Genomic DNA, 27,382 nt, shown 5'->3' with positions numbered 1-27,382 from the left:
AGGACCACGCTAAGACACTTTGCAGTGTGTTGAGACTGGCTCCATCAGGATTCTGGCAACTTACAGAGACGGGACAGACACTTCCCTGCAAGCCACAGGTGCGCCTCTCTGAAAGCGACATGACAGCTGGTCTCGGACCTAAGGAAGGACCTTGAGAGACAGCCCAAGTGTTCACTTGGAGGATTTATTTCTCACCTGACCTTCCAGGGGCGCTGCAAGCACACTAAGACAGGCATGTGCTCCCACAGCAGGAGGGCCCGGGGAGGTCTCGGCTGTACCGACAGGGTAAAATGAGGGGCCACAGCTCAGAGGCCTAACTGACCTGCCCACGGTAGCATGGCTTGCTGACAAGGGAGCAGGGACTTAAAGCCAGCCCCTGCCTCTCGGGCAGTGCTCTCTCTCAGAATGTCACCGCCTGGCACAGTTGGCTTAATCCCAGCTCCCCACAAGACACACTTCCTTCTCAGATTCTGGGTCCTCAGCTGAGGCCGGGCGGTTCTTCAGATGGAGTTGCATAAACAATCAAACTTTAACGAGTTGGGAAGGTCCTGGGGAGGCTCCCTTCCTTCTGGAAGGGAAGTGGAGCTGATTTTCTCTGAGCTTAGGATTTGTAAGGCACTGAAATTAACTACAGCTGTGGGTGGGGGAGAACGAAGGGGGATGAGTAGTTGGAGAAATCAAGTTGATGGTCTTTCCTTCCGGCCCCACAGCGAGAATCCTCACCAAGTCTCCATTTTCCTGCTTGGTGTGGTCCACCCCTGACCCGCCACCGCATGCCGCAGAGCAGCGTGGATGCACCCCCACCGTGACTAGGCACGCTCTGGGGACCAGATGAGGCATGGAGGGTTGAGGAGCCAAGGATGGGCCCAGGATCTCCGGACCCAGTTCAGAGCAGGAGGCACTTGCTCCACCTGGGCTAGGGCAGGAGTCTGTGCTGTCTTCTCTGAGGACAAGGTCCTCTCCGAGACGTGGGGGGTGGCTGGGATGGACCCGCAAGCCTAAGCGGGAAGGGGCAAGGGGCAGGGCATTACTAAGGGCGGCAGAGGGAACTTTGGACTGGGACCTTTGGCACAGCACATCTTGGGCCTGCCTGCCCCATCTGTTGCCCTCCCAAGAGCCCAGGGGGAGAGAGGAGCCTTCCTTGTCTCGGCGCGGAGTGCTTCTGGCTGACTGAAGCACCCGCAGTCCAGCTCTGGGGCATCCCTTCAACCCTTCCAGCCAAACCTGTGCCCAGGTGACCTCGCACGGAGACTTCCTGGACCCGGCGCTGAATCCGGAGCTCGCCAGTCAGATGAGGTGCTGAATGGGAAGCCATAGTAACCGCCGCTACACGTATCCAGCACCTCCAAGGAGACAGGCGCTCGACCTGGATGACTGTGGCCTGCAGGCGGGTACTGTTGCCCCCTTTCAACGGGCCAAGAGCTAGGTTCAGAGGGGTTGGGTGACTTGCCCGGAGTCACACAGCTAATGAGTGCCGGAACTGGGAACTGGACTCAGGTATGTCTGACTCCAGAGCCCATGTCCTTTGCACTCCACTCGGCCGCCCCTGGGAGCCGCTGGCGTGGTCCGGGTGAGATCTCTGGAGGGGTTTCTTTCTGGAAGGGTGGATCTGGGAGGGCCGGCAAGCTTGCCTGAAGAGAAGATGCCTCCTGCACCTGGGGGACGGGGCCCACCCACATGTCTGTGTCTTTCCGGGGCCAGCCCCTGCTCAGTGCCTGGCGGCCTTGCAGATCTTGTCGTACACCTCGGGGAAGGCGTCCTGGCACCCGAGCCGCTCCCGCAGCCTGTGATACAGGGAGCCGTCGAACATCTCCCAGAACTCCTCCCGGCTCATGTAGCAGTCGGCATACAGCATCTGGAACCTGCAGAGCAGAGGAGGGGAGGCTGCAGGGAGGGGAAAAGGACCCGCGGGACCCCAGCTGTCCCCCACGCGTCACACGCCTTGTGGCGTGGGAAGTACTCCTGGAGGATCTCTCGTTCAACCCCACCGAGCTGGTGGTGGAGGGCGGCACAGGGACGCTCGCCCCCATTTTGCCGAGGGGGCCACTGGGCTGCCTTCTTTTCATTTTTTTTTTTTTTTTTTATTGACTGCCCATATGTAAAGGGTACAACTTGACTCAGTGTGACATTTGTATACAACCTTGAAACTGTCACCTCAGTCCAGCCCATGACCGCGGGCCATCACCCCCCCAAACTTTCCTCATGCCCCTGTGCCGTCCGTCACCCCCACTGACCCAGGCAGAGCTGCTTTCTGTCCCCATGGATTCTGGACTTTCGTGTAAATGGAATCGTACAAGTCTCCTTTATCCTGGTTTTTGTTTTGAGTGTGTGTGTGTGTGTGTGTGTGTGTTTCCCAATCAGCTACTTATTTTGAGATGTGTCTGTGTTCAAGGCATCAAGCATTTGTCCCAGGCCAGTTTCTGAGCGATGCCGTCCAGGGCCCGGCGTGGCTTTCAAGTCATGAACCCCTCCCTCCTCAGCTGTGCTCTTCCGACCCGGAGCAGCAGCCCCGAACCTATCTAAAACCACAGCGTCATCTGCTCTGGCAGGGGGAGCAGGGTGATGGTGGGGCTCTGGCTCGAGCAGCTGGGGGACGCTGGTGTGTTCATGGGAGGAGGACTGGAGGAAGAAGGGTGAGAAACCCTGCAATCCCACCTCTGTACTTTGGCGAGGTGCTTCCCGAACCAAGGCTGCTGGGGCCTCACGCTCCCTAGGCAGCCAGCCGGTCTGGCCCCGGGACTGATCACCGTGGCCCTTGCTCTACACCCCTGTGGCAGCACTCTGGGGCCGGAGGAAACGCACCACCCTCTGGGCCACTCACCCATGCACGCTTCGGACGAACTTCTCCAACTGCCGCATGCAGGACCTGGCTTCAAAGTGCTTCACCCGCGGCTCCCCATAGGCTCCAATGTCAACATAAAGCTCTGCCTCATCTCCCTTGGGGTGCACCAGGCCCGGCTGGCTGGGCAGGATGAACGGGCACAGCCAGATGGGGTAGACCTGGGTGGACCAGGGAGAGGGGCGTTGGTGCTTTTTCTCCAACAGGTGACAGGCTCACGGCTGGCCCACCCCACCCCACCCCTCCCCAGGGAACCCCCTCTCTGGCTTCACTCCCAATCCCCCAGGCCGCAGCCGAGAGCACCTCCATTTCACCGCATTAGTGGACACAATGTGCTCACAGAAGTGCTCATTAGCAGCCCCCATGCCTTCGCTGAGCCATCAGGGCTCCCCATCGGGGCCATCGCTGAGCAGGCCCGTTTTACAGCTGGGAAAACGGAGGCCCAGAGGGCAAGCGTGCCCAGGATCAGTCCCTGCCCCGGCTCACGTGGATATCGTTGTGGAAGGTGTGCACAGCCTGCGACAGGCACTTCATGGGCACCAGCATGTCCTGCACCACGTGGTGCTGCTCGTACAGCTTGCGCAGGGTCTCTCCCTGGGTCAGCTTCAGGAGGGAGATCTTGGGAGGCACCATCCAGCCAAAGAGGTAGCGGAAGATGGGGTTGTTGCCGAAGGGGATGATGTCCTGAAAGACAAAGGCTGGCCATAGAGACAACAGGCCCACGAAGGCTATGTCTCCATGCGTCAGGGCCAGGTCCTTGGTCCGTGCTCGGGGAAGCATGACAGGGCACACTCCTCCAGCAGGAGGGGCACGGTGGTACCCGGGATTTGCCCAACTGGGTCTGGGTTTGATTCTCAGCTCGGACATTTACCCACTGCGATGGTCTGGGGTGGTTACTTCACCTCTCTGAGCATTGTTTCCTTATCTGTAAAACAGGACTTGAGGGAATAACGAAATACCAACTGGAAGGCACTCAGCCCAGTGCCTGCAGCAAAATAAGGTAGTTATAATTGCTGTTTTTTTGTTGGGGTCAGAGTGGCTGGCACAGAGCAGGCATTTCATAAGTGGTTGAAAAATACATGCTGTTGAACAAGAAGAGTGATATTCAGAGAGCTTAAGCAATTTCCCTGAGGTCACACAGCCAGGGGCGGCTCTCACCGGAGTGGGCAAGGTCTGGCTCAGGGTCATCGACAAGCCCACTGGTTCACAGCATCCCCCGAGAGCCTTCTCTGACTCCCATTCATCGTGTTACCGCTCCCCACCCCTCCATGCACAAAAGCAAGTTCTTCGTCACCTTTCAAGGCCAAGCTTGAGAGCTACCTCCGACCCTAGGCAGAACTAGCCACTTCTCTTCTCGTGCCTGTAGCCCTTCACAGCCTACCCCCCCAAATCGACCACACCCTGCGCTGCCCACCAGCTCCTCCAGGGCTCCCACCAGCTGGCAAGCCTGCCCAGCCCCAACAGCGGAGACCTTGGCCCCCAGCTCAGTATCTTCCCCCTCCCCTTGCTCCAAGTCTGTCTTCCCGAGTGTTCTTGTCCACCTGCTACCCCATTCTTGAAGCCAAGGACATTCCTGTCCTGTTCAACAATTAGGAGGTTCCATGCTGGTCGCTGGGGTGATCCCTGTCCCTGTCCTCAGGTGATGAAGAGACAGGCCATGGGACTACCGTGTGGGGAGAGCTGGGACTAAAAGACGCAGGGCCCACATCAGCAGAGGGGTCAGTGCTGGCTTCCCAAAGGAAGCAGGGTGCTGAGTTTGGAGGCTGAGTGACTCCTCCCTCCTCTCCCCTGGAAGCGGCTCTCCTGCTGGCAGCCTGCTCCCATGAGGGAGGGACCCGTCTGCGCTCTGCTCTGCTGTTGGGTCTCAGCACACGACACGGGAGTGCAAGGTGCAGCACGGCTTTCATTGTTCCCTCGCTTGCTTTAGGAAAAGCCACACACGCCCACAGCAGAAATCCCAGCAGTCCAAAGCAGCCTCCTTTCCCGTAGTCCCTCACCCCGTTTCCCCCCTTAGTCCCGACCCCACTTCCTTCCTCCCCGACCCAACTTCTTTCCCCTCCCCAAACACAACCACCATTAGGAATCAGAGACATCTGGTGCACAGACAAGCAGATGGGCTTAAAAAATAACAGCTCACTGGGGAGCCCGGGGGGCTCAGTCAGGTGAAAGGCTGACTGATATCGGCTCAGGTTGTGATCTCAGGGTCGTGGGATCAAGCCCCGAGTTGGGGCTCAGCGCAGAGCCTGCTGGATTCTCTCACTCTGCCCCTCCCCCACTCATTCTCTCCCCCACCTCAAAATAAATAAACAAATAAAGACAGCTCACAAATGGCATCTAACAGCCTCCTGCTCATCACTGTCTCCTGTGCATCAGCACACAGAGAGCCATCACACATGCTTGGTCGTGGGTGCCTAACACCGTACTTACTTGCAGGGACCCACAAACTCGGGCTCCTGGGATAAATCTGGTCCACAGATAACATTTTACTGGGATACAACCAGGCCCATTCATTTACATATTGTCTATATGGGTAGAGGGAGCCTCTAGAGTGACCTCATGGTCCACAAAACCTAACTATTATCCGGCCGTTCACAGAGAATGTTTGCGGATCATTGCCCTCCTATATGGATGTTCCCTGATTTATTTCATCCGTTCCCTACTGATGATGAGCACTTAGATTATTTCCAGACTATTCCACCGAACGTCCTTTGTATATGTATCTTTGCCCATCTGCACGTTCATTTACCTGTAAGATAAATTCCTAGAAATGGAAAATTCTGGTTCAAAGAGTACATGAAATTTCAATGGATACTATTTCAAGACTTTGTACCATTTTATACCCTCCCAAACAACACGAGAGCGCTGTTTCCCCACACTCAGGCCAAACAGTGTTCTCCCACTTCTGCCTCGCCGTCATCCTGAGGGTGACAGATGAGACTCCTGTAGTTTTGTTCCACCCCGTCTTTAACTACGAGTGGGACCCATCACCTCTCTCACGTTTAAGCGCCTTTTGTATTTTTCCCCTAAAAACAGTCCTTTGTTGCCCGCAAGTGTCAGCTAGAACCATTCCTTTCCCCAAATCTCAACCTCAGAAAAGCTCAAGTTTTAAACAGCATGCCCCGTCCCGCCCTTCTCCTTTCCCACCTGTCCGCACCATCATTCATCTTTTCTGCCTCTGAGTGACCTCAGGTCCCGTGTCCCTGGCTTCACTCCTGGTCCCCTGCTCTTTGCCTGCCCTTGCCTTTTACCTGGGCCCAGCCTACTACTGGCCTGTTCTGCTCTGCTGGGCCCCACTACAGATCCAGGGGGCCTGGCCTGAGCCAGGACCCCAAACCTCAAAGGCAGGCCCTGTGGCAATGACGTTCTAAGAAACATGAACAGCCAAGAACCCCATGTAACATTTCCTACTTGTGTTACTTCCCTGTATTAGCCAGCCACTTACGCCGGCTGGCAATGAGGACATAAGAGGGAAGGGAAAGGGGGGGCTGCTCAGAGTCTCCTTCCTCTTCAGTCCTTCCTTACTTGTTAGTAAGCCGCCCTGGAGTGTTCGTGAAATGTGCATGTCACCGGGAGGGGAGATAAAAATAGCTGAGTTGGTTTTGTGCAGCATTTCTACTGGTCCATTAAGAATGAAATTCATATGCATGAAGAGTTAAACGCTCTTATATTTGTGCTTAAAAGATGAAGAGTAAAGTCATTCCAATAATTTAAGTTATTAATTTTTCTTTACTTAGAACATTAAATAGCAAATATTTATGAAGAGAGAGACTGTGGGAGAAAAGAAAAGGCTTTATCATTTAGTGCCTTTGATGGTACTTTTCCCCTGCTTTCTGCACTGGGTCCGGCAGATCATGTAGCTGGCCTTGACCCCAGGTATTGCTGATTAACTGAGCTGGGTGACGGAAGGGCTGGCCCAGGTATGACAGGAACGGACTGGGCAGTTCAGCACCCAGGCCAGGTCACGTTTTGTTGATTAAAGGGTGGATTCAGCAAGGAGGAACTAGGGTAGAGGGCTGCCTGGAGGAGGAGGAGTTAACCTCAGGGGAGGGGGAAAAGACTTGCTGGTGACATGGTTTATTACCCCTTCTTTCTAGAAGTCCCAGCTTCTGCAATCCCACTGTCGTGGACACTGTGGTGCTCTACCCAGATGCCCTGTGTGCAAATGTCCATTGTAAATCACCCATCATACAAGATTCTGCCTTTAACTTCAGGCCGGACAGCCACTGCTTAACAGCACAAAAATATAAGACGAACCTCATTATGAATTCGAACTCTGTAATCTTAAAAAACCCACAAATTCTGGGGTGCCTGGGTGGCTCAGTCGGTTGAGCGTCCGACTTTGGCTCAGGTCATGATCTCGTGGTCTCTGAGTTCGAGCCCCGTGTCGGGCTCTGTGCTGACAGCTCGGAGCCTGGAGCCTGCTTCAGATTCTGTGTCCCCCTCTCTCTCTGCCCTTCCCCCGCTCATGCTCTGTCTCTCTCTCTCTCTCTCTCTCTCTCTCTGTCAAAAGTAAATAAACATTAAAAAATTTTTTTTAAATAAAAAAAACAACCCACAAATTCTTTGCTATTCTGGTTGAGCATGGGCTGGACTTGCTCTAACAAAACAGCACGGGGGTGGGGGGGGGGACTGGCAGAGTGAGGAGACAGGTCATAACAGGCACCAAGGCCCCTGTTGCCTTGTCGTGAGGACACTAGAGCAGCCCACATGGCAAGGAACAGAGGCTTCTTGTCAACAACCGTGCGAGGGAGCCTTCTGGAAAGCAGATCTTCCATCCCTGGGCAAGCCTCCGGATGACGCTTGACTGCAACCCTAAGCCAGAGCCACCCAGATCACTCCCCAATCCCTGACCCTCAGAAAGCTGTGACAGAACCAAAAATGAGAGTCATAATCTGGCAGATGTTTTAATGCTGTAAGTTTGGGGTAGTTGCTAATATACTCGATCTCTTACTGAGTTGCGTTACTTTGGAAGACCTGAGCCTCAGTCTCCCCATCTGTAAAGTGGAAAAGAAAGACCAGAGAACTCCCCCTCCCAGGGCTGTGAGGAAGATCAAGATCATGCGAGCACGGGGTCCGGCACAACGGCTAATGCGTGAGGAGCGATTACTGCACGTCACCGCTACCTCTCGGATGCCCTCCCCAGTGTCCTCTGCTGGTCCTCGTTCTCTTGTCTCTTTAATGTCCTTGCTCTTAACAAAGACACTCCCCATGGTGTCTCCCGCATTTGGCAAAACTGCCCGCCAACTGCTGGGCCTTGACACTGTCCGAGGGAGGGCTAACGGAGGTGGCGGAATCCCCGAGGCCCCCGGTCTTGATGACTCTCCATGCCTCACTCCTCCAACTTTGCGCCACGGCCCCATCACATTCGGCCCGAGAGACCTATTAGAACTGACCACCTCCTCCTAGGAGACCACCGGGCTTAATTCCTTTAGGCCTGTCACCCCTGTTTAACCTAGTCACCAGGGGCTTCCAGGTGTCCCGTTACCTGTTACCTGCTACTGCAGTGCAACACCCCCTTGTCTCCCAGGCCCTCCCCTGTGCTCTCGTGGTCTGACATCAGCAAAGCCCCTCCGTTCTCAATCTCTTCTCTCAATATTGTCTTCCTCTCCCTGCTCTCAGCTGGAGCCTGGCTGGCCCCTGCAGGCCTCCTCGGCGGTATCATTTCCTCTCCCACGACCATCTGGGGTGGATGGAGGTGAGGGAGGGGGCTCATACTGCTTCCTGCTGCCTCATTGGTGCTTCCGGACCGCCGTTCCTCTCCTCCAAAGGCCCTCAGCAACTTTGGTGATAGTTGCACAAGATCATGAAGGTTCTAAATGCCACTGAATTCTATACATTAAAATGATTATTTTTAGGTTATATGACTTAGAAACAAAAGAACCCACGTAGCCCATTTGAGGACCCACGCTCTGGCTCTTCCTCTGCCTGGAACGCTCTCCCCCCGAGCCCTGCCTGGCTTGTCCTCCCCTGCTCAGGTCCCTGCTCACAAGTCACCCCCTGAGAGGCCTTCCCGACACCCCTGTTTCAAATGTCACTTGCTCCTCACTCCTCCATGCACAAAAGCAAATTCTCGCTCACCTTTCAAGGCCAAGCTTGACAGCCACCTCTGACCCTAGGCAGAACTAGCTGCTTCCGCTTCCTGTTCCCGCGGCCCTTCACGGTACCAGAGTCTGTCAGTTTGGCGAGGCTACCGTCCCTCAAGGGCGGAACAGGTGTCTGTTCTGCCAGGTACCTGGCCCCGCGCCCCACTCGGTGGCAGACGGTCAATGCCAGCCTGCTATTAAGTGAGAGTGGTCTGTTCCCCCGGAGAGGGACGACCGTGTCGCCGTGCAACAGGCTGTCTGGTTCCCTGGGACAAAGCTGCTCTTTCCCCCAGGGAGACAGTGCGGTTGCAATGCCAGCCATCCTGGTTCCCTGCCCAGCCGGCCGGGGCAGGCCGGGACTCCTGGGAAACCCGAGCCTCACCTGGAGCTCCCAGAAGATGCTGCGGGTGTGGCGGTGGTAGTAGTGTCTCAAGGGAATGTACTCCAGGCCCCCCTCGTTTGCCTTCAGGTAGTTCTCCACGTGCTTGAAGAACCAGGGCTTGTAGTAACTGCCAATACTGTTCAGCTGCAATGACAGAGGGCATCGTGTCAGCTACAGACGGGGACCGAACGCCACCAAGGGTGTGACGGTGATACCCGGCTTCGGTTCCGCACCCCTGGCCTTTTCACAGCTTTCGTGTCTGTTACCACCCTCGAGACTCCTGAAAACCCAGCGAGGCTGAGCGCAGCGGGTATCCTGTTAGCGGAGCGTGGTCACGCAGTGCACCCAGGGCCTGACAGCCAGTTCCCGACAGCCTAGAGGGCTCAGCCACCCCTCCCCGCACCGGCTGCTGCCCCTCCTCGCTGGGAAAACGAAAGGGCAAATGTTGAACAACGCACGGCTCCAGGCAGGGAGCACTCTTCCCTCCCGCCAGGCTGACCCCTCGTCACCAGGTCCCGCGACCAACAGCACTAACTGACCGTGGCACTTTCCCTGCCGCCTAGAGCGGGCCTCACGACCCTCTGGGCACTGCGCTCCCCCAGGCAGCCCCCATCGGTGAAGGACACTCAGAGAATGCACCTCAAGCTTCCCTGGCACCGGGTCCCGTGGCCCTCAATGCCTGAATCTCATAGGGAGCCAGTCTGCTTCAGTCTTAAATGCTTCAGGACTTCACAAGCCGTGTGCCCTGGGATGACTTAGACTCCCTGCGCCTCACCTTCTTCACCCAGGAAATGACATCCGGCCAGATGCTTTAGGAGAGAGGCAGGCTGGCGGCCCAGAAGGAGTGCCGGCTCCTGACCTGGGGCCAGACCCTGGCCCAGCCACCCGCCGTCTGACCTTGGGCAGGTCACCCTCTCAGCCTATTTCTTCACATGTAAAATGGCAGTAAAAATATAAACTCTGTGGCAGTTTTTCCGTGCTTCTTAGGAATCACACACACACACTGCCCTCGGGCCCCGGGTCAGACCACCTTCTCTAGGGGGTGGGAGAGGCATCTGAGTTTGATGGGGCGGGTGAGGTGAGATCACACCTGGCTGGGGCACAGCAAAGGGTTAGGAGACAGCAGAGAGTAGAGGCCAGGCAGGAGGGGCAGGATGTTGCCAGGGGACCCTCAGAGAGGTAAAGGCAGGAGCAGAGGCAAGACGAGCAAGCCCCATGGTAGCTCGTGGAGGAGAAGAACCATAACAACGTGCTCCGGGCAGGTGTCACTGGCACCTATGTGTTCGTTCTTTATCCCTTCCACAACCTTGCAAGGCAGAGCCGTCCCCGTCTCGCTCATGAGGACACTGAGAGCCATCAAGGTTGAACAGAGCATCTGAGGCCACAGGGCTGGCAAGAGGCAGAGCAAGGACTCAACCCCTTTCCTTGTTGTACAACAAGGCCAAACCTAGGCAGCAGAGAACCTTGAATGGCGGACTCTGGGAGTGTGAGCATTGTGAAAAAAAAAAAAAAATCTATTAATATCTTCTCCCAATTCCAAAAGCGACGTAAACACCTTGTGGACACTGGAAACACTGCAGAAATATGCAACTTGGAAAGAGAAGACCCTTTAGAGCCTCACCCTCCAGAGGAACCTACAAACACCACGGGGTATTCGGTTTTCTTTTCTGCGCATACACACTGATCTGTAAAAATGGGGTCATCCTGTACACTGTTTGCCAATTTGCTTGTTCTCCTTCCAACACACTGGGCGGACGCTGGGCAGGGTTCTTAGCCTCCCCGAGCCTTGCTTTCAGCACTGTATACTTCCTCCAGCAAAATGGAGCCATTACCCGCCCTGGAGTGGTTGGGAGACGAGAAGAGACAACGTGGCAAGTGCCCGGCACGGCGCCCATGCACAGGGCACAGCGGTCAACGTGAATGATGCTAAATTATAACACTGAACTAGGAATCAGAGACCTGAATTTAAATTTGCCCCATGCTAGCTGGGTGGACTCAGAGAAGTCTCTTTCCCTCTCTGAGCCTCGTTTCTTTGTTTAGAGAGGGAACTGTACCAGATGATTTTCAGTCCTTTACAATTTTAAAATGTTTTAAGTATACCGGTATAGATCAGGAGGCTGAAGAGTACCTATCCTTCGATGTACTTTCAGATATTCTTCCCTTCACAGACAAAAGATATTCATGGCTACATGAACTAAAATAAGGAAAGACTGGAAGCAACTTATTTCCAACTGTGCGGCGACGGTTTAGTAAATGACAGGGCATTAGCTCAACACAATGTTCAGCAGTCATGAAATGACCGTTTTGAAGGCAACGTAACCGCGTGGAGAAATGCGTACATCACACTAAACCAGAAAATGCCAATTTGAACAGGCGATCACAGCTGAGGACAAACAAACTGAAAAACCGGACAAAGAGATGTTCTAACCTCGAACGTGACCCGAAAGCTGCAAAATAAAACGAGATGCTATTTTTAACCCTATCAGATTGGCCAAAATGAAGGCGCGATCCTATCCAGTGCTGGCAAGAAGGTGGGGGAAAGGCACTGTCACACGCCGTCACCAGAAGCGGACAGAAGCACAACTTTCCTGAAGGGCTGTTTGCTTGTAGCTGTCAGTATTTAATATGCTCAAACCCTTAAGTCAGGAATTCCAAATTTTGGACTCAATCCCACAGAACTGCTTGCACAAGAGGCCAAGGAGAGATGGTAGAGAATCTTTGATGCAATCTTATTTGTAAGAGCAAAACACCTGAAGCAGGATAAATGTTCATCGCTGAGCAATGGGTTGGGTCAAATATTTACATGCAATCGCGGGACACCATGGCATGAAAGGAGGGCACGTCCACGTGCACACACGCACACACCTTGAAGAATGCTCAGGGATGGGGCGCCTGCATGGCTCAGTCGGTTGAGCGTTGGACTCGTGATTTCGGCTCAGGTCGTGATCTCTTGGTTTGTGAGTTTAAGCCCCGAGTCGGGCCCTGCATCGTTAGTGCAGAGGATTCTGTCTGCTTAGGATTCTCTCTCTCTGCCCCTCCCCGTGCACTCTCTCTTTCTCTCTCAAAAAAAAAAAAAAAAAAAAAAAAAGAATGCACAGTAGTTGCTCTGGGAGTGAGCCTGGGTAAAGAGACCCACTTTAACTTTTCCTTTTTCTTTATACACTTCAATATTGTTATGGGTAGAATAACATATTCTAGACAGGTTGGGTCTTTTCCTTCCTTTCACTCGTTTACACGTTCCAAGTCTCTCAGGAATACAAATCCCGAAAAAGCTGCTATTAAAAATTATACATTAAACGGCTATCAATCCAGATTCCGAGGCATCAAATCCATCCTTCAAATCTCGGTTCTGCATTGGGGGATGTTTACGTGACTTCTCGGAGCCTCGGTTTCCTCATGTATATAGTGGGGTTGCAGTGAAGATAAAGGTTACACCTATCAAGAGACACACACGTATCTGGCAGGGGGTCAGGGCAGAGTAAATGGATGCTTCCATCCCTCAGACAGCTCTGACTTTAATTTTTTTTTTTTACATTTATTTATTTTTGAGAGACAGAGACAGCATGAGCAGGGGAGGGACAGAGAGCGAGGGAGATCCAGAATGTGAAGCAGGCCCCAGGCTCCGAGCTGTCAGCACAGAGCCCGACACGGGGCTCGAACTCACGAACCGTGAGGTCGTGACCTGAGCCGAAGTCGGACGCTTAACTGGCTGAGCCACCCAGGGGCCCCAGACAGCTCTGACTTTAGATCTCAGGGTCCAAACCCCAGGTGGGCTGACCAAGGCCACAGCCTCAAAGAATGTGCTGCCAGGGTCAGGGTGGGGGAACAGGCTCAGCCCCAGCCCACCCAGGCCTTCCTTCTCCCCGGGCCTTGGTCCTTGGTCCTTGGTCCTTGGCAGCTGACACCCTGGCCTACCTTGCTGGGCTCTGCCTCGTCTGTCATGACCCCTGTCATGATGACGGCCTCATCCAGGGAGTAGAGCAGTCCTTCCACGAAGTGGTTCTCCGGCCGCTGGGACTCACGGGTGAACTTGTCACAGATAGCCTCCAGGCCACGCACTGGCTCAAACCTCAGCTTGACGTACTTCTTGGCGGGGATGATGCGGATCTCGGCGGCCACCAGGAAGCCCAGGGTCCCACAAGACCACGGCACAGCGTAGAACAGGTCTGAGTTTTCCGACTGTGAGTCAGAGTCAACACATGCTGAGAGGCTGAATCCCCGGACCCCGTGCCGTGGCACACAGCCAACGGGGTGCAAAGGACCCAGGGCCTCGGCTAAGTTCCTGCTGTCACTATCTCATCGTGGGAACCCGAGTAAGGAGCCCAGAAACATCAAAATGGGCCATTCCTCAAACCTACAAGGCTTTCGCAGTCCATTAGCTGTGAAATCCAACCTCCTTCTACCCCACCCCCCAGCCCTGCCCTGGCAGCCCAGAGCACTCACATTCCCACTTGAACAGTAAGGAAAGTGAGGCTCTAAGAAGTGGCATGGCTTCCCATGTGACCCGAGGCATCCCACAAGTCAGCACAGGGATGCCAGGGCTCAGGCAGGGTCACCTAAGTCCCGACCCAGCGTTCTTCCCGCAAGACCTCATCTGGTTCTGCAATCCGCTTCTAACCTTATCATTTCTCGTTTTGGTATTTGTCTTGGAGACTTCTCACCTGGTCATTCTAATTCAGATTCTTTGATTTTAACCAAGCGCTTTTTGAAAACGTCTAGCTTTGTCTGGCCCTTACCCAAGAGGACAGTCCCGTGTGGTCACTGCTCATGCTGTATGCACTTGGTGCGGGCGGGGTGGGGTGCACTGGGGCAGGGGACTGGAGCGGGGGAGCTCGGCAGCAGGCTGGCAGAAGTCTCTGCAACGGTGGACGTGGGCCATCTGGGCCCCCGCCTCGCTACACTGTCAGACAGCAGCTGTAATAACTGGGTATCTGCCGGGTACCCAGCCTCTACATTAGGAGCTTCACATCTGGCATCTACCATCAGCTCCTGATGATGCATTTGTCAGGTGAGGAAAATGGGCCTCAGAGAAGGGGAGCGATTCTCGAATGTTCGTCTCCTTTCTCTGCTGGTAATAAACGAGGTTGGAAGGCTGGGCCCAGGCAAGTGTTTCAGAAAATGTGCTGAATTGGTGTGAATCCTTGTCTGAGACCAGTGCTCTCAAGCCTGCCCCGGACTCTCTTCCATGGGACCACCGACCCTGGTCACTCTCTGAACCATCTTCCTTTAAAGAGTCACTCTGTCCCTACCATCCAGGGGCCCCTTAGATAGGCTCGGCAATCTGAGTTTGTTTAAAGTCTCAATCCTGTCCCGCTCATTAGGGTAAAACACCTTAAATGTTTGCATCCCACTCCGGGCAGAATTATCTTTTATTTTTTCCAAACCACCCCTCTTGCCACTTTCAGTTAGACCTCACAGCATACGGCATAGAGCTTTGTGGCTCAGGCCTGACTTCCCTGAGAGAGGCAGAACGGAGTGATGAATTGTTAAGGGCATTGATCTGGGCGCCTGATATTCTGGGTTTGAATCCCAGCTGTGTGGGATTTCCTCGCTGTGTGTCCCAGGAAGGTTTATCAACCTCTTTGTGTTTTAGTTTCCTATCTATAAGATGTGGCTAATAATGTTACCTCAGGAAGTTATCGAAGGATTAGATGGCTTAATACATATGAAGCATTTATAATAGTATTTGAGCACGTGTAAGGGGCTATATCAATCTTTGTGATTATGAATACAGACCCAGACCGAAAAGGTGTGTTTGAAGTGAAGCATCCCCAGGGTCCCTCCCTCCCCAACCCCCGGACCCTTGATGCCCAGGGCAGGCTGGTGGGATGTCCCCCGTCTCTGAACTCACCGGTGTGCATCGCACAAAGCTGCCGTCAGCCAGGACCAGCTCGTAGGCGGTGCAGATGTGTTGGAACAGACCGTACTTGTGCGATGATGACTCAATGCCCGTGCCCATGATCAAGCCCCCTGCAGAGACACGTGTGTTAGCCAGGCAGAGCTGCAGGGTGTAGGTTCAAGGGGGATTGGGTAAAGGGCACTTCATGGGAGCTGGGGTTGCTCACAGCACAAGGGAGACGTGACAGGGCTGGCTGCTTGGGATAGATTTCCCATCTCTTTGGATCTGGAGAGGAGAGGGAAGGAGGAGCTAGGACAGGACCTGAGGGCTTTCCCAGCGTAGGGGAACGGATGTGAGAGCTTGTCAAAGGCGTTCACACCCTCACCTCTGGCCAGACCCAGCTTAGAAAACCATGTTCATTCATCTTAAGAGGGACCTTGATGAAAAGGGGGGTTGTCTGGGTGGCAGGATGCCGTGCTCTGTGGGAATAGTTACAGGAGCTAAAGGTGTTTGCCCTGGAAAGGAAAAGCTTTGGGGATCATGAATCCTGAGGAAGAAGAGAGAGACTAGACTTATTGTGTTCACTCTACAAGGCAGAACTGGAATAACGGACATGAGTCACAGGGACGCAGATTTGCACCAGAGAGGAGAAGGTGCTGCCTAATAACCTGAGCTGCTCAGAGATGGAAAGGTAGGCAGCGAACGCCCTGCCTTTGGGGCTAGGTGGACAGAGATGGTGGTTTCTGTCACGGATGGAATAGTGGCGGCCCCTGAACCAACACGGTGCCTCAGCTCTGACCCTATAGTCCTCACCCACTGTGAGGTCATCCAGCTCGGGCAACACAGGCAGGGTCCAGCCAATGGAGGTCAGCAGGGCAGTCACCTGACCCATGGTCACCAAGGGTTCCACACGGACAATCTGTTGATACAAGAAGAGAGACCCTGGGTCACAAGGAGGCTGCAAGGGCCACCGGGGGCTTCTCCACACAGAAGGTGTCATCCCAAATCTTCTCACACAATCACACAGGATTTCTACATGCCGTTTATGGCCTCCTTCTAGAATATGACACTAGCTTTCGTTACAGTGAATGGGGTTTCTGGTGCTGGGTTTGCTAGTGTTTAATCTCGTCCTTTCAAATATCGTTACACTTAATACTTAGATTATTTTTCTTTGAGATTATAGAAGAAGTGCTCATTTATTTGAAAGAAACAGCATATATGATGCAGACAAAAATCATCCAGCCTACTTCTTCGTGTCATCCTAGCTATCAGTGTTAATACTGGAGTGTGTTTACTTTCAGTCTTTTTCCACAGCATGTATGGCTATTTTGCATGTCATAATGTAACGCACACATAACACACAAATTCAGGCACGCATACACATATTTTTCTGCTTTGCTTTTTAAAATTTAACACTATGACCATCATCCCTTGCCATTAAATATTCTTGGAAAACACAATTTTTAATAGACACATTAACATGCCAAAGTGTACTTCTGCTTCTAGTCCAGATGGAGCAACAGGGACCAGATTTACCCTGCTGCCTGAAAGCAGGAAGCAGACAAAATAAGCAAAACGAGAGTTTCAACATCGTGGACATTGGGCAATGACGTTAATGACCCCTGGGAGGCAGGAAACAAAGGGAGCTCTGTGAACGCCCAGCCTAATTCCCTGGAATCAGGCAGTGCAGGGAGGGGAAAGGCAGTGGAGCCCAGTGAACTCTGTGTTGAGAGCCGCAGAAGACCAAGGTGAATCGAGTTTGCAGGACAGAGTACCGGAGGGGAGAACGGCACAGAGAAAACTTCGAAGAACCGCAAAGGATGCCCACCGAGCGTTCAATGAAGTATGATCAGTGCATACACGTAAGGAAGTTACCTGAGGCTGAGGCTCGGGAAAGTGGCAACAATGCCAAGGGCTTGCCCAGGGAAGGAAAGAATATCTGTTCTCACAAGGCAGACTGGAGAACCTCAGGGTTCATAAGGCAATGGGGAGAGTATGACCTTGCCTCAGCAATGGGGAAGAACTATCTTTAGATTACCCGCTGCTTTGACCCCACCTGAAAAATCAGGACTCAAGAGGATCAAACTATTTCCCAGTAACATAGCTGTGTCCCAGAACAAAGTTCAAGAAGAGTTACAGGAACACAAAAATATTCAGCACCCAACAAGGTAAAATTCACAATTTCTAGAACCCAGTCGAAGTTTACCAGGTATGCAAAGAGGCAGGAGGATTTGACTCATAAAAGGAGGAAAATCAATCAATCTGTTTTGATAAAATAGGCCCAGATTTGGCAGAGATATTAAAATTAGCAAACAAGAACATTAAAATAATTGTTATAAACCAGTAATTATATTACTATATTCCCTATATTCAAAAAATTAAGTAGAGATGTTAAAAAGACAGTAAAAAGATCCTAATCAAACTTCTAGAAATGAAAACAACATTGGAGATGAAAGATACACTGGCTGGGATCAACAGCAAAGTAGACACTGCAGGAAAAAAGAGCAGTGCACTCAAGGACACAGCAATTCGAACTCTCCTAAAGGAAACACCCAAAGAAAAATTTTTTTACAATGTTTACAGTGTATCAGTGAGCTGAGCCCTGGAACAACTTTAAGAGGTCTCAGAGATGTGTGACAGTCCTCAAAGGAGAGCAGGAGACAGAAAAAAACACTTGAAGAAATAATGACCCCCATATTTTCCAAATTTGGTGAAAATTATAATGGATCCCAAGCACAAGAATTAGGAAAAAAAACTATACCAAGGGGCATCATAATAAAATTGCTCAACACTAATGATAAAATCTTAGAAGCAGCCAGAAATAAAAAAGACATGTTCCACACACAGGAACAAAGATCAGGATGAGAGGTTGCTTTGTTGGAAACAATGCAGGAAAGAAGACAGTGAAGCATCTTTAACTTACAGCGAAAAAAAACCCTATCAGTCTAGAATTTCATACCCAGTGAAAACAACTTTCAAAAATGAAGGCAACCTAAAATGTGTTAGGATGGATTATCAAAAAACAAAACAAACAAAAACCTGGAAAATAACACGTGATGGTGAAGATGTGGAGAAATTAAAACCCTGGTGTACTGTTGGTGGGAATGTAAAATGGTATAGCTGCTGTGGAAAACAGTATGGCAGGTCCTCAAAAAAGATTAACCATAGAATTATCATACGATCCAGCAATCCCACTTTTGGCTATATACCCGAAAGAATTGAATGCGGGACTTGAAAAGGTATTGGTACATCCACATTCCTAGTGGCATTATTCACAATAGCTAAAACATGGGAACAACCCAATGTCCATCAACACATTAATGGATAAGCAAAATGTGGTGTCTGTATACACACACACACACACACACAATGAAATATTGTTTACCCTTTAAAAGGAAGAAAATTCTGCAATATGCTATAAGATGAATGAACCTTAAGGACATTACGCTAAGCAAAATAGATAGGCACAAAAAAACAAATACTGTATGATTTCACTTATGAGGTACACTGAGTAGCCAAAATCACAAAGATAGAATTTGTTCAGTGTATGCTGAGAAACAGTTAAGATGACTGTGGTGCCTGGTGGGCTCAGTCTGTGGAGCATGTGGCTCTTGATCTCAGGGTCGTGAGTTCAAGACCCATATTGGGCATGGAGCCTACTTAAAAAAATATCGTTTGGCAACTGGGTGGGTCTGCTGGTTAAGCGTCTGCCTTGATTTCAGCTCAGGGTCGTGAGATCAAGCCCTGCATTGGGCTCCACGTTGGGCATGGAACCTGCTTAAGATTCTCTCTCTCCCTCTCTCTCTCTGCCCCTCTCCCCACTGACAACAAAATAGGTTAAGATGAGAAATTTTATGTTATATGTAGCTCCCCAAAATAAAAAAGAAATGTAAAGGAAATGAAGGCAAAAACAAGAAAAATATTTTCAGACATTACAATAGCTAAAAGCTTCATCACCAGCAAAATCACCACACAAGAAATGTTGAAGGAATTCCTTCAGGCAGAAAGAAAATGAAACCATATGGAAACACAAGGGAATGAAGAAATGGTAACTACATCGGTAAGTATATAAGATTTTTTCTTATTATTTATATTTCTTCGAAAGATAACAGATTTTTAAATAATAATGTACTCTGGGGTTTTCAACATATAAAAGTATGACAACGATAGCACAAAGGTGGAAAGAAGAGAACCGGAAGTACTTTAATGCAAGACTCTTACAATATACATGACATAGGATGCTATCATTTGAAGGTAGACTGGGCTAAGTAAAGTGCAAACTATAAATCCTAAAACAACCGCCAAAAGAACAAAACATAAAGCTACAGGTAAGCCAACCAAAGAGTTAAAATAGGATTACAAAAATGATTCCATAATCCAAAAGAAGACAAAAAAAAAAAAAAAAAAGAAAGAAAATAGGAACAAAGAACAAAGGGACAAATAGAAGACAAAGAACAAGGTGACAGTTTTAAATCAAACCTTATTGATAATGGCATTAAATAAAAATGGCTTTAACGTTCCAATTAAAAGGCAGAGATTGTCAGATCGGATTAAAAAGCAATATCTAACTATATGTTGCCTGTAAGGAGCACGCTTTAAATATAAGTGGACACCATGCTACCACTAGTCAAGAGAGAGATGAAATGACTTTATTAATCATATCAGATAAAGTAGATCTCAAAGAAGATAACTAGGAATAAAATCAGTCATTTCATAATGATAAAGGGATTCATCAAGAGGACATAAATCATTCAATCAAGAGGACATAAAAATCCTAAACATTTATATACCTATTAGCAGAGCTTCAAAATACATGAAGCAAAACCTGATGGAGCTCTAAGAGAACTAAATCCACAATCACAGGCAGAGATTTCAATATCTCTCTTTCAATAATTGATAGCACAGAGAGAAAATTTGTAAGAATATAGAAAGCTTGGAACAACAAACTTGAATCAACAAACTTGACCTAACTGACATGCCACCCTAAAGAGCAGAATATGTGTTAAAAAAAATGCACATGGAACATTTTCTGGGCATAGCCCATATTCTGGGCAATAAAGTAAGTCTCAGTAAGCTGAAAAGGATTCTAATCATATAAAGTATGTTTTCTAACCATAACCGAATTAAATTAGAAATCGGTAATAGAAAGATCTCTGGGAAATTCCCAAATATTTGGAAACTGAATAACATGCTTCTAAATAACCCATGAGTGAAAGCAATATCAAAAGGAAAACCAGGGATGCCTGGGTGGCTCAGTCAGTTGAGTGTCTGGCCCTTGATCTCAGCTCAGGTCATAATCCCAGGGTCGTGGGATTGAGCCCCACGTCAGACTCTGCACTGAGCGTGGAGCCTGCTTAACATTCTCTTTCCCTCTCTCTCTGCTTCTTGCCTGTGCACACGCTCATTCTCTCTCTTAAAAAAAAGAAAAAAGAGAAACCAGAAAGCATTTTGAACTAAATGAATGTGAAAAGATTCAAAATTTGTGGGATTGTTTTAAAACTGTGCTTAGGGGGAAAATTTATAGCACTAAACATCTATATTAGAAAGAAAGGCCTAAATCAATTACCTCGGCTTTCAACTTAAAAAAACTAGACCAAATTAAGTGTAAAATTAAATGCAAAGTAAGTAAAAGAAAGGAATTAACAAAGATCAAAGCAGAAGTCAATGAAGTAGAAAACAAACAAACCAAAAGTAGAGAAAAATCAATGAAACCGAAGCCACTTCTGTGAGATCACTATAGTTGACTAACCTCTAGCTAGACTGGTCAGGAAGAAAAGAAGAGTCACAAATGACCAATATCAGGAATGAAACATGTGGCATCACTACAGATTCTACAGGTGTTCAAAAGACAGTAGGGGAGTATTATGAATAACCTAGTGTCAATTCATTATACAACTTGAAATAGACAAACAGCTTTAGAGACACAAACTACCAAGCTCACCAAGAAGAAACAAACTGAAGAGCCATAGTGCTATTATAAATTTTTATTTTGTAGATAAAAACTTGCTCACAAAGAAAAATCCAGGCCCAGATGGTTTCACTGTTAATTCTACTAATTACTGCATGAAGAAATAATACCAATTTTATACAAACTCCTCCAGAAAAATGAAAAGGAAGGAATACTTCCCAACTCATTCTTAGGGATTTATTATAAAGCGACAGCAATCGAGACAGTATGGTATTGGCATACAGATGGGCAAACAGATCAAAAGAACAGAAGATTCTAGAAACAGACCTACGTATATGGACAATGATTTTCAACAAAGGAGCAAAGCCAATTCAGTGGAGAAAAGATTATCTCTTCAACAAAAGGGGCTAGAACAACAGGAAATCCACATACAAAAAAATATTTTTTCACCCACATTTGATACCATATGCAAAAATTAACTCCAAATGGATCAAGGTCTTAAATGTAAAACAGAAAACTGTAATACTTCTAGAAGAAAACATAGGACTAGGGCAAGACTTCTTAAATAAGACATCACAAATACAACCTATGAAAGAAATTAATATACTGAACTCCAAAGTTAACTCTGGTTTTCAAAAGAAGTCAAAAACTGAAGAAAATATTTGCAAATTGTGTATCTGAAGAAGGACTTGTTTCTAGAATATATAATAGGAAAGCAACCCAATAAAAAGACTCAGCCTAAGATTTGAACAGGCACTTCACCAAAAAAGATACACAAATGGCAAGTATGCACATGGAAAAATGCCCATCATCAGTCATTAGGAAAATGGAAGTTAAACCACAACAAGCTACCACTACACACCCATTAGGATTAAGACCAACCACACCAAGTTTATGATGATGTGGAGCCACTGGAACGCTCGTGGGAATGTGAAATGCGACAACCGCTTTAGAAAACAATTTAACCATTTCTTAAAAAGTTAACCATACTCCCATCATAGGATCCAGCTATCCCACTTCCAGGTATTTACCCAAAAGAAAGTTTAGGTCCATACAGAGACGGTACACAAATGCTCCTAGCCACTCGGTAATTGCCCCAAACTGGAAACAACCCAAATGTCCATCGATAAGTGAATGGGTAAAGAAACTGTGATCTATATAAACAATGGAATACTACTCATCAGTAAAACAGAACGCACTTCTGATACTTGCTTCAACATGGATGTATCTCAAAATTACTATGCTGAGTGAGGGGCACCTGAGTGGCTCAGTTGGTTAAGTGTCTGACTTCGGCTCAGGTCATGATCTCCTGGGTTGTGGGTTTGAGCCCCGAGTCAGGCTCTGTGCTGACAGCTTGGAGCCTGGAGCCTGCTTCAGACTCTGTGTCTCCCTCTCTCTGCCCCTCCCCCCCCCCAAAAATAAATAATCATTAAAAAAAAATTATGCTGAGTGAAAGTTGTCAGACAAAATAAAAAAGAGTACCTAATGCCTGATGCCATTTATATAAAACTCGAAATACAAACTAGTGATACAAAGCAGGCCATTATTTGCCGAGGAATGTGGGGGGAAAAGGCAGGTAGGGGGCTAAACAAGGGATTCCCAAGGGGCACAAGGAAACTTCTGGGGGCAATGGGTATGTTCATTGTCTTGATTGTGCATACATATGCCACAATTTATTGTCATTGGACACCTGTGCACTATTTCATATCAAGTATATATCAATAAAGCTGCTTACGAAAAAAGAAAAGACACAGGGACATTAAGCAACATGGCCAAGGCCTCACAACAAAATGCCATAGTGTGGATATACCATATCTAATAACTCCCTACTACTAGGGTATTGTGTGATCTTCCATTAGGAATAAAATTGTGACAGAAAGAGAAGAAGGGAGGGAGGGAAAGAGAGAGAAAGAAAGAGAGAGAAAGGAAAGAAGGAAGGAAGTAAAGAAAAAAGGAAAGGAAAGAAAAGAAAGAGGGAGAAAGGGAAGAAGCAAAGGAAGGAAGGAAGGTAGGAAGGAAGGAAGAAGTGATACAATCCCCCGTGCTGTCTTTGATTTAGACTTATTTCCTTTTTCCTTATGCCAGGTTTCAAGAAAAACCATTGGCCAGGACAAAGATTAAGCACATGTCTAAGTCTATTAACAAGTGGGTCACGCTTCCTCCTTGCCGCCTCCAAAGCCCATTTTTTACCAGACTGCTTCCTTACTGGGAAGGGATAATAGGTTGCATTTTCTCTCTCCTCTTTGCCCACGATTACCCCATCCTTTCTTCCCATGGAACTGCTGACAATCAACAGGTCTCCCTGAGCTCAATTTGCCCCACCTGGGGAACAAGGCTATGACTGATCTCTTCCAAAGCTATGAGGTTTTGAAGGATGGCAGAGCCTTCTGTGATGACCAGGGGTCTTGGTCCCGTCCCCGCCGGGGTCTTCTTGGTTGAAGTTGTCTCCCTGTGAGTCACTTGCACCAGGGGTAGTGCCCTACCTGCTCCCCGAGCCGGGGAACTGTGGCACCCTCACCTGTTTCTTGGTGTCCACCTCCAGAATGTCCATCAGGTTGATCATGATGTTTTTGTGTGTCTTCTTGTACTTCCCGACCCGCAGCGAGACAGTGAGCCAGCCGGGGCGTCCCGTGCACATGAACGTCTTGCTGCCCTGCTCCTTCCATTCCCGCACCTGCAACAGTGGGACAGAGACTGAGCTGGCCCCACCAGGGGTCCCCAGAGCAGCTCGCGGCCCTGTTTTCACGAGAGGGCGCCTGGAGTGACGCCTTCCCGTGTGAGCAAATATTTACTGAGCCTCTGCATCCTGCCAGGCCCTGGCAGGCCCACAGGCCTTTCCCTCTGAAACCTCCCTGGCTAGTGTGGCCAACGGAAAAGCCGAGGTGTTACCACACCCCCAAAGCAGGATGAAGAAAGGGCTAAAAAACAGGATCAAAGTCCTATGGAAACAACTCTAACTGGGAAGCTCGGGAAAGGTTTTGTAGCCGTCATAACACAACCTGACAAGGGAAAACCATCTACTGGGTGCCCCCACTGTGCCAGGCACCCACTGTACACTGTGGGTACTTGACTTCTCCCAGCAACCCCAGCAGGGCGGGATGACCAGCCCCCTTTGTAGGTGAGAAAACCGAGAAGCAGAATTTGGTCAATCAACCAGTGAAGGGCAGAGCCCAGATTCACAGGCAGGACTGTCCAACTTCAGACCTGGAAAGATAGATGCGCTTGTGTTAACGGTCAAGAACAGAATAACAGTTAACACTCATTACTGAGGCTCATTATGTGCCAAGCCCTGTTCTAAGCATGCGTGTGTGTGTGTGTGTATGTGTGTGTGTGTGTGTGTGTGTGTGTTAACCCGTGTCACTTGAAGGGCGAGAGTAGGGGCAGGGAAGGACCACCAATCCGATGGAAGGAAGAGCTTTGCAAAACCTCTACTCTAACTGACCAGAACACAAAACACCGAGAGCAAACGGTGAGGTGCCATGCCTATCAGGAACACGGGAGGAAGTGTCCCCTTCCTACTGAGAAGGACATCTGTCGCTGTGAGCTTCAACCACCCGTTTCCTCATCATATGCTTCTAATATTCCCATCTTCCTTTGGTCCAGGTGATGCTGAGTCTAGCCCTGCCCCAGAAGGTGGGCACAGGACTGAGGTCTGATTCCATCCTTCGGGCCATAGTGACAGGTTCAGGGATGGGCCCAGGATCCCAGTCAAGACAGTAAGACCTGTTCTAGGAGAGGCGCTCCCATTTTACTGGGGTTGCTGAGCTGGCTGGATGAAACTGCTGGGGTTTCCACAGGGAAACGGGTCTCCCTGAGAATGAGGTCAACCTGGAGGAAAGCAGAGCCAAAAGATGGCAGAGGGATGGAGAGTTGGGAGATTAGGGACAGGCGATCCTGGATCCAGTCATACCTGAGCCAGTTTTACTCCTGGACTTTTCAGGACCTGGGCCAATAAAATCCCTTTTTGTTCAGGCCAATCTGAGTTTGGATCCTATCACATGCAACCAAGTTGTGGAGGACGTTGCATTGAAGCAAGAGCTGTTTGTGAGGCAAACCGCTCAACATGGGGCAGAACTTTCGTACCATCAGAGGCCAGAGCACCCTGTGAAACAAAGGTGTTCGAGCAGAGGGGGGTTACTGAGGAAGAGATTTCTGTGAAGGGGTGAGAGGTGGGATTCCACCATCAAGCAGGCCTTGCCCCTGCCTGACTCTGCAGTCCCAGGACTTCAAACTCAGCGATGCAGGAAATGAATTGTGGGTGCATCGGATGGGCCACAGGAAGTGAGTCTGAGGTTTTAAAGCCTGAACCACCGGTTGGACTGGATCCTGATACGAACCAAACAAGAATCTGGGCAGGGAGGCAATGTTCTTGTGACCACGTGCCAGAGAGAGGTGGGGACGGCCAAGATAAGGGGCAACTACTTAAGTGGCTGGGCAGATGGCTGTTACCACGAGCTAGGTGTGAGGCAACAGAACCAGACCTTCTGGGTGGAATGGAAAGGGCTGGGAAAGAAGATAGGTCAGAGTTCAGGCTCTAAAACCAGGCTGACCTGGGGTCCAGCCCCACTTACTAGCTATATCCACTTGGACACATCACTACGGCTTCAGCTTCAATTTTTCCACCTGTAAAACAGGCATAAGACCTACCAGGGGTGCTGTGAGATTAGAAACGATGGACATCAGGGGCATAGGCGGTGGCACATGGCAGGTCCGAGGCAGTGGGCTGGTTTGGGCAAGCCCCTTGTCTTCCTGTCCAGTGAACCCTATGGCTTTGTTCAGGTGAACAAGCGCTCACTGGGCTGCTCTGGGCCAGACCCCATGGGCCCGATGTGAGTTGGACAACGGTCCTTGCCTTCAAGGAGCTCACACTCTGATTGGTGGGGAGGAGGGGTGGACGGTGACAAATACATGGAGAATCTGAACAAGTGGAAAGAGCTAGGAAAGAGGGTGCAGCTGGGAAGGGAGGGTAGGCAGGGCTCTGGAGCTGTGACTGATCAACTGAGGCCAGGGCAGCCCACGCAAAGCAGTTCCAGACGCTGCATCCTGCCACCCAGTCCAAGGTCTTATCCTTCATGGGAGTGGCCCTCAGCATCCATTTTCCCACTCTTGCTTGCACCACCCAGCCCTGCGCCAACAGAACATGGAGGCTGCTACACCTGCGGTGAGGGTGGTGGCAGGAAACAGAAGCTCCTTGCAACCTAACACCCCTAAGAGAGGAACATAAGCAGGGGCAGAGGGAGCCAAGAAAATGCCCAGACCCGATGCTCGTGCCAACGCTGGGCACAGAGAAGGAGGCTCCACTGTGAGCAGCGGCTGGGGCACAGGCTCTGGGGGCGCAGACACCGAGGAGGGCTTCCAGAGTTACTGGAGATGCCTCCCCAAGGAGTGAACGCCAGGCCCAGAGCCGCGCCGCGAGGCTCCTCGCCCTGGCTGGGTGCTACTTTCTCACTTTAGTCCTTCAGTCTACAGGAGTCCACAGCTCCCGGCTGCTACAGAGTAAACTCCAAACTCAAGGCCCCGCCCCAACCTAGCTCGGAACTGACTTCCAACCTTCTCCCGCTCTGGACCTTGGCTCAAATCCGACCCTCCCCCTGACACCTCTTCCTCCCTACTTCCCAGTCTCTAGTGCCAGCTCCACCTCCCAGAGGGCCTCCCCGCTCTGAGACCGCTTGGGACTGGTGGCAGCCACCTGTGCACGGCTCACCTTCCCCTATCTCGTGATCCTTTATAACCCTCTGGGGACCCGCACGTGCTCCGCACATAGTAGGCACTCCACAGACACCGAGCAACGTTCTGTCCCCCGAAGGCCTTTGCTCACTCCGTTCCCTCTCCGGGAAGCACCCCCCCCCCCATCACATTTTGAGTTCAAACCCCCCTCCAAAACCGGCGCACCGCCTGCCACCTCGCACCCGGCGTGGCGCTCTCAGCGCGCACGACCGAGTGCCGCGGACCGGCTCCGGTGCGCCCCGCCCGGCGTCGTCGCTCACCTGCTTCTGGATGTCCCGCACACGCTGCCCGTGCAGCCGCGGCGCGCTGCTCAGCTTGAACACCACCCAGGCGCGCACGTAGTAGTAGATGTCGAAGATGAGCGAGAGCGGCAGGAGGAAGAGGCACACGAACACCCAGCGCTGGTGGATGAGCACGAACTCCAGCCCCTTCACGCGGACCCAGAGCAGGAAGAGCAGCGCGCACACGGCCAGCGACACGGCGGGCTCCATGGTGGGGCCAGCGGCGCGCCGCGCGGGGGAGGGGGTGCCAGCTCGCGCCGCCTGTCACCGCCACCCGCTCCTCGCCCGCCTGCGCCCGCGCCGCCCGCAGCCCGCTCTCGGGG

The 27,382-nt window shown here is 50.6% G+C and overlaps 1 protein-coding gene across 1 annotated transcript; it reads right to left on the bottom strand.

The window, feature by feature from the left end:
- Nucleotides 1-170: 170 nt before the first annotated feature.
- On the bottom strand, nt 171-27,382 carry DHCR24 (24-dehydrocholesterol reductase). The gene is made up of 9 exons (XM_058717291.1): nt 27,039-27,382; nt 23,570-23,725; nt 15,957-16,062; nt 15,156-15,274; nt 13,220-13,483; nt 9,305-9,448; nt 3,326-3,523; nt 2,822-3,000; nt 171-1,862 (listed from the first exon to the last, which is right to left on the bottom strand). Exons 1-9 carry the CDS (start codon nt 27,267-27,269, stop codon nt 1,709-1,711), a joined length of 1,551 nt encoding a protein of 516 aa, XP_058573274.1. The 5' UTR covers nt 27,270-27,382; the 3' UTR covers nt 171-1,708.

This window comes from Neofelis nebulosa, chromosome 2 (assembly GCF_028018385.1).
Source record: "Neofelis nebulosa isolate mNeoNeb1 chromosome 2, mNeoNeb1.pri, whole genome shotgun sequence".
NCBI classification, from domain to species: domain Eukaryota; kingdom Metazoa; phylum Chordata; class Mammalia; order Carnivora; family Felidae; genus Neofelis; species Neofelis nebulosa.
This window is presented reverse-complemented; position numbering and strand designations above follow the sequence as displayed.

Coding starts and splice junctions, on each gene's coding strand:
- DHCR24 (XM_058717291.1), bottom strand. CDS start 27,269: ATGGAGCCCGCCGTGTCGCTGGCCGTGTGCGCGCTGCTCTTCCTGCTC. Junction 15,275..15,956: donor GCTGGATGACCTCACAGTGG/GTGAGGACTATA, acceptor GTGTCTCTGCAG/GGGGCTTGATCATGGGCACG. Junction 13,484..15,155: donor GCTTTGTGCGATGCACACCG/GTGAGTTCAGAG, acceptor TCTGACTCACAG/TCGGAAAACTCAGACCTGTT.